Source organism: Orycteropus afer, unplaced genomic scaffold (assembly GCF_000298275.1).
Source record: "Orycteropus afer afer isolate SDZICR_OR568_19922 unplaced genomic scaffold, OryAfe1.0 scaffold00727, whole genome shotgun sequence".
Classification (NCBI taxonomy): Eukaryota; Metazoa; Chordata; class Mammalia; order Tubulidentata; family Orycteropodidae; genus Orycteropus; species Orycteropus afer.
In genome coordinates, this window is record NW_006922314.1 from 924,204 (window position 1) to 931,853 (window position 7,650).

The window sequence follows — 7,650 nt, forward strand, 5'->3', positions numbered from 1 at the left end:
AAAAAATGAAGCCAATCTGGGCTTTAAACATTCAGGATTATGAGAAAATTTAAGAGCAACTTTGAATCTCAACAGCGATGAGAAATATTCTAATGTACTTAAAGAAAAGTTATTCAGTGTTACTACCAAAATATATTTTTCCTTGAGCAATATTAATATTTAAATGTTTTCTTCCTAATAAGACTATTTTGAAAAGTACTCAATGATGTGTATGTATTATTTGATAACATTAATTTGCATGGTGAAAGTGAAACCTGAAATTTTGTAGATTATTTTCTCATCTCTTAGTTTCAAATGTAACTAAACAACTTTTCCTCTGAATTTAGTTACTGTTCTACCATAATCCAAATTTTAAACGAGGCTATCCTCAGCTGTTAACAAGAATGAAGAGAAGAGTTGGGATTAAAAATGCTTCTCCAGCATCTGCGTCATTACTTCAAGATTTCAACAGGAAGCACTTTAGAGCAGGGAGTAATGTAGGTAACCAGAATTCTGGTTTAACTGCTGCAGGTAGTGGAGAAAGTTTATTTTCAACCTCTACAAATGTAAATGTGCCTCTAATAAGGAAGCCTTCCACCAGCCAGATAACTGCTAATACAGCTGCCCCAATCAGAAGTGTGTTTTTGCCTCCATCATTAACTCCACCTGGACCATCAGAGCAAATGCTAACAAATCAATACGCTATTTCAAATCAACTGACCACTTTTCACCTGCCCTCGCATAGCAGCTACACTGACTCAACTGGTCACTTTGTAAATTTTGTTACTCCTACAACTTCTACCTCTCAGTACCACATAATCTCTCCCACTGGGAATAGTGATTTTGGACTAAGGGTGGAAACTTCTACAGGGTATCCTGATTTGTCAACCAATGAGGCAGGCACCTTCTGATCTGTTAGTAGGCAATCCATGTCTCCTAAAGTCGATGACGGCTGATAGATCTGACAGCTCTCTTTCAAGGTTAACTCATCAGCCCTCTACATTACATCAACATCATCCAAATTACAACTGATATCCTACCAAAAGAGTACCAGATTATGCAGGGTAACAAAGTTTACAATTTTTATATTGACAAATACCAATAAAATACCTGCAAAGCTATTGTTTGAACAATAAACTCACACTGTTCACATTCACTGTTTCATTTTCCTTATTTTTTAAAATAGTTGAGTAAAATGGTTTACTTTTTTCAGAGTCAGACTATTACACTATTTTAATAGATGGGCTTCTTTTGCTTGACAGGGACATCTGATGTGTTCCTTCCAGTATCTTTGTTTAAAAAGGAGTAAACCACAGGAATTGGGTGCGGGGTGGGGGAGAAGAAGAAACTGGAGAAAGGGGAAAGAATAAGCTATTTGTGAAACAGGATGTTGTTGTTGTTGTTATTTGCCATGGAGTTGGCCCCGACTCAGAGCGACCCCTCCTTGGGTTTCCCAGGCAGTATCACTATGGAAGTAGGAATGCCCAACCTTCCTTCCGAGGAGTGGCTGGTGGGTTTGAACAGCCAGCCTTCTGGTTAGCAGTCAAGTGCCTTAGGCACTATGCTACAAGAGCTCCTGAAACAGGATAGAATGACTCAAACAAGAGCCTAAATTATGACAGTAAGGCCACACTTTTTGCCTTTAGTTTTTCTTCAGTTCCAATGTATTCTCCCAGTTATTTCAGTCTCTTTCAATTTTACACTGCAAAGAAAGCAGTGTTCATTAAGTATATTTCACACTTCAAGGGACAGCATATTCTAGCCAGTCCAGTACCATGATCACCATTATTTATGTCACTACTGAAATCATAAAAGGCATCATGTCATAGTCCTACGTAGAATCACCATCAGCACACGGTAAAATTTTACCACTTTGCCCTATTGTCATCAAAACATTACCGTTAATTTCTACATTTATTTCCACCCATCACTAATCCACCCTTCTCTCTATTTACTCATACTTGTTTACCATGTTGCATCATGCTTTATTGAAAGACAGCCTTAACTGCCTATCCTACCAAATAATGACTCTTAGATCCCGGCCTCAGACTAAGCTATTCCCTGGAATTTAGAAGCTTCTTTGCCTATTTACCCTTTAGTCCTCTACACAGGTAACACTTTTTCCAGAAGGCACTTCCTGTATACAGCTGTAGTCTCCTTATCAGACACCTTGAACTGACCAAAAGTATCTGCTATATAAATTTTCAGTATTTATTGAATGACTGGTAAGTGACAGACAATTTCAATGCATCAAAATATATTTTCATTGCTGAAGAATAAATGTCCCACAGCTTATTAGCTGGCAAGCACTCTTAACTTGTAATTTCATTTTCACAGCACTTGGGCTAAATTTCCAATTGTCATTTGAGCCAGTTGGCAGTACTGCTTACAAGAGAAACAAACAAACAAACAAAAAAAACCCAAACTCACTGACGCTGAGTCGATTCGACTCAGAATGACCCCTCCTACTTGGGTTTCAGAAGCAGTATCTCTGTAAAAGAAGATTGACCCATGTTCTTTCGGAGGAGCAGTTGGTAGGTTTGAACCTCCAGACTTCTCGTTAGCAGTCAAATGCCTTAGATACTACACCACCAAAAACTCAGTATTAATTATCTTACCCTGTACCTTTCAAGATCAAGTGTTTTCTCCACATATCCTGGGCCTACAGGTTGTACGCTCACTGCCATGAAATTGACGTATCTCATCTCAGTACATACACCATCATCTCTTTCCACTCACCACCTACTTATACTCACACTTCTGTCTAAAAGGCACAGGTGAAATGCCAAATTTTCACAATAAGTCTTTGTACACCAAATGAACCCCACACTTTTTGTTCCGTACCCAAGAAGCAAGGAAGTGGAGATTATCTCTTAACTGAGGTCACTCGCATTCAGTAATTACAGTACTAATATATGTAGACAAAATCTTCCCAAAAGCTCAAAGATATCTATAGATGTTGGGAACAGAGGAATGTCCAAAAAATAACTTGATTCTGCCCCATTGCTTTGTGCACCATTGTTCTCATGTATGTGACCTGAAAACACTGCAGTCAAGGCCACGGAGACTGAGGTTTCTGACCACAATGGGGTGTCTAAGTCAGCTGATCAAGTTTAACAGCAAATCTGGCACCTGGTGAGGTGCCAGAGATGCCTGAGTGGTGGTGGTGGTGGTGGTGGTGTGTGGGGTTTCTCAAAGGTCCAGGAAAGCAGGGAAATATCCCATCCAAGGCCAAAAAGACTAACGGTGGTGGTGGTGGTGGTGTGTGGGGTTTCTCAAAGGTCCAGGAAAGCAGGGAAATATCCCATCCAAGGCCAAAAAGACTAACTTTTTTCAGGAGTCACAGTGACACATGCAGTGGTTGTTTATGAACTGGCAATAAGTTTTCAGGTTCTGGTGAGTCAGCTTTGACTCATACTGACCCCATGTGCAGCAGAACAAAACACTGCCCACTTCTACTATGCTCATAATTGTTGCTATGTTTGAGACCACTGTAGAGCCACTGTGTCAATCCATCCACTCGAGGATCTTCCTCTTTTGCACTGACCTTCTCTTTTATTAAGGAGGATGTGCTCTTCCAGGATATGATTCCCCGCAAAACAGGACCAAAGTACACAAGAAGTCTCACCATCCTTGATTTTACGGATGATCCCAGCTGCTTCTCCCAAGGAAATTTGTTTATTATTCTGCCATTAGAAACAGAGACTTTTAATTGTTAGTCCAACTTACTATGGTGGCCTTGTTTGGATTTATAGTGACAAGCTGGCGGGCTGGGGGTTGTGGTGGGGTTGATCAGCTCAATCAGCAGCTAGATTCTAATTGACCTCATCAGAGAATTGGCCCTTCCTTAGGCATCCTCAGAGTAACACAGACAGGTCAATCAGCAACCACAGTTTGTTTTCACAATAAGATGCCCCAACTCCAGTGTGTGGTTTTCCATGTTGCACACCCAATAGGCCACTGGCAACAGCATGAGGCAATGAAAACAGAAGATGTATCAGTTGACCAGAGTGAGAACAACCTAGAATTCTAAGTACCTGATGGAGTACCATTTGTGGTTCAGCACAAAAGGTTGTGAGATTGAATAGCCATAGCAGCCCAGTGATTGCTATCACATCATTTAGGGAAACTTTAGTGACAAAAGGTGTCTACCGAGCCAGAATGTTTTTCTCATAAAGTGGGAGGAATCACTAGATGTTAAGGCTTACTATACAGATACTGTAATCAAAACTGCATGGTTTTGGCAGAGGAGGAGGAGGTGTACACAGATCAATCCAATTGTTGTCATTGTTAGGTGCCATCGAGTCAACTCTGGCTCATAGATACCCTGTGTACAACAGAATGGAACACTGCCCCGTCCTGTCAGACTCACAATCTTTGCTACACCTGAGCACACTCTTGCCACCACTGTGTCAATCTATCTCTTTGAAGGCAATCCTCTTTTCTCACTGACTTTACCAAGCATGATATCCTTCTCCAAGAAATGGTCCCTGGTTCCTTCTGACAACATAACCAAAGTAGGTGAGATGGAGTCTGGCCATTCATACTTCCAAGGAGCATTCTGACTCCACTTCTTCCAGGACAGATTTGTTCATTATTTTGGTAGTCCACAGTATTTCCAGTATCCTTCACCAAGACAATAACTCAAAACCATCAACTATTCAATCCAATAGAACAGAAAAATCAGACAGAGATATACGTATAAACAATTGCCTTTGATAAAGAGTCAAAAGCTAAATTTCATTGTCAGGAAAGTCTTTTCAACAAATGTTCCTGGAAAAATTCAGCATCAGCAGGTGAAAATGAAAATGACCTCAAGTTACACCTTACAAAAAAATTAACTCATATTTGATTAGAGATTCTTTAAATGACAGATGTGTATAATATAAAACATGGAACTTTTGCCCAGAAGATGTAAGAACAACTGGACTTACGTTCCTGCCTCAAAGAGTATAAACCAAGTAAAACAAAATAGAAGTAACTACGGTTTTCAAGAGAGCGTGTGTGTGTAAGCAGAGAAAACACAGATGTTTGAGACATAAGAAACAATGAGGTAAGACCTATGATGACTTTTTTATAGCTTGGAGACTTTCCAGGTAGAGGCAGAGTTTGACAAGTCACTGAATTCAGGAGAGAGAACAACGAACACATGAGCTACCACAGTGCAACAAAATGACAGACAGATGGTAGAGAAAATGTATAGTACAAAAATATCCAGCACAGAACAAGGAGAAATTTCCAATGTTGGTATTCAATGAAGGTTACCAAGGGTACAAAAAAGGCTTGGAAACTCCCTATAAGAGAAAAAAATAAAACCAACTCAGAATTAAAACTAAAATTCTAACTAAATTACCAAAGATATTCAAAGTTATTTAAACTGAAGACCATCTATTCACAGATTTAAGTAGGGACATGACAAGATATAAAAACAAACTTCTACAGATGGAAATTTCACAGCCAGCGATAAAATTCACTGGATGCTCTGAACAGCAAACTAGACATTGAAAAAAGATTAGTGTACTTAAAGATGCCATCATCTGTCAGTTTGTCATACTATGGTGGATTGTGTGTTGGTACAATGGAGAAGCTATAAAACTAATACCTTGGACAATGACTGTGTCACCTTGGTAAGCAGGTGCCAGTGGAGCTTTCAGACTAAGACTAGAAAGAAAAGTCTGACAATCTACTTTTGAAAATCAGCCAATTAAAACTTATCAACTTGCTCTGGAATGTCATCAAGAGGGTTCAGTCACTGGAGAAAGTCATCATGTTTGGGGAAATAGAGAGTCAGTGAGGGAGACCATCAGTGAGATGATTTAGCACAATACTAGCAATGATGCACTAAAACATGGTGGGCATTGTGAGAATGACAGAGGACCATAGTAGTGTTTCATTCTCTTGTACACAAGGTCACAATAAGTCAATCAAGTGGACAGCAGTGTTGTACCTATCGACTTGAAAGCTCAACATAAGGAGTTCCATTCTAGCCAAAATTGATATATATGCTTAATTCCTACAAAACTTTTAGCAAAGTTTCTTGTAGATTTTACAGTTGCTATAGTAATAAAGATTGCAGTTGAATGGCACATAGACACATAGATTAATGGGATACAGTAAGGAATCCAGAAATATATTTACATAAATATACCTGATTTTTGACACAAATGCAAAAGCAACTCAGCGGAAGAAAAACAGTATTTTCAACAATGATACTAGAGCAACTGAAACTTGACATCAAAAATACAATTCGTAAATTGGAAATTTCATAAAGTACTAAAATATTTTAACACTCTTCCTCTGCTAAAGACTATGTTAACAGGATGAAAAGATGCTAAGAGTAGGAGAAAATATTGATAATCTACATATTCAACAAAGAGTAGCTGAATGTTATGGTAGTTAAAGTTGTATGTCAACTTGGATGGGCTGTGGTTTTGAGTAGCTTGTTAGCTGAATATAGTCATTCCCCATGAGGAGACTGGTAATCAACTAATGGTACAGTGAACAGGGGTGCCTAGAGTTCCTAGAGCTGCTACTTTGAACTTGGACTTCTAACCTCCTAAACTGTTAGAAACAAATCCCTGTTTCTTAAAGCTATCTGCTTACCATATTTCTGTTAACAGCAGCACTAGAGAACCAAAGGAAACGTTAGAAAGGAAGGTTTAAAATTTTTTTTTTTAAAAGCAAATATTTGGTAAATAGACTCCTGTATAGACTAAGTTTTCTAGCATAGATAATTGTTTCAGAAACAAAAAGATTAAGAAAAAAACAAAGAAATTTAGGAATTATCTGATGGCTAGGTGATTGTATTTACTAGTTGCTAGCTTTACTGTTAATGTTTAGTATCAATTACTTTTAATGAGCCCTCGTGATACAAATGATTAAGTGATCAAAAACCAGCCAAAAGGATGGTGGTTCAAACTGACCCAGAGGTGTCTTGAAGACAGACAAGTCTGCCTGAAAAACTTATGGTGCTATTCTAATCTGCATAGATGGGGCTGCTATGAATTGGGATTAACTTGACAGCAACAAACAGTACTTTTGTGATTTCTGTTCAAAATAACATAAACATATGTTTCTACCTTACTTTTTTTTTCTCTTCTGTAATGAGGTGAATAAGGGGATTTACAATACAAATAGCCATCATTTAAATGATGACCTTTGATTTGGGGCATGCATTTTTATTTTTTTAAGTGCTACATTAACTAATAGGCCTTCCCTACTTCATTTTGTGTCTATTATGCAGACATTAATAAAATGCAGCCATCAACAGTTTACTGTTAACCAAAGATTCATGGAGAAAATTAGTCCAAGCAACTGGTACACCACGGGATCCTCAGCCTATATGAATATGAGGCCAGAAGAAATAGATGGTGATTGGCTACCACTGTCAACCACTTCGAGGAGGATCTAAGTAGGAGATCCTGGATAGAATGGGAGAACAGTGTGGAACAAAACTCAAAATAATTGAAAGAAAAAAAGACCAGGTTTGCTGGTCTGATGGAGCCTGATGGAACCAGTGAGACTTTGGCCCCTAGCTGTCCTTCAGGTCTGGAATTGAACCCACTCCTGTGGTTTCCAGCCAAACGAAGACAGGCATATGAAGTGAACCCTTATACTAGGTTAGACTTCTTGCAGAGAACAATATTGGGGGAATAGAAGGGCTATCTATGC

The 7,650-nt window shown here is 38.7% G+C and overlaps 1 protein-coding gene across 1 annotated transcript in view; it reads left to right on the forward strand.

The window, feature by feature from the left end:
* LOC103211365 (heat shock transcription factor, Y-linked-like) overlaps positions 1 to 1,011 on the forward strand; it is a 1,712-nt gene extending 701 nt beyond the window's left edge. The window contains 2 exon segments of the mRNA XM_007957316.1: positions 327 to 877; positions 879 to 1,011. Coding sequence (XP_007955507.1) covers positions 327 to 877; positions 879 to 1,011 — 684 coding nt within the window.
* Positions 1,012 to 7,650: the final 6,639 nt, after the last annotated feature.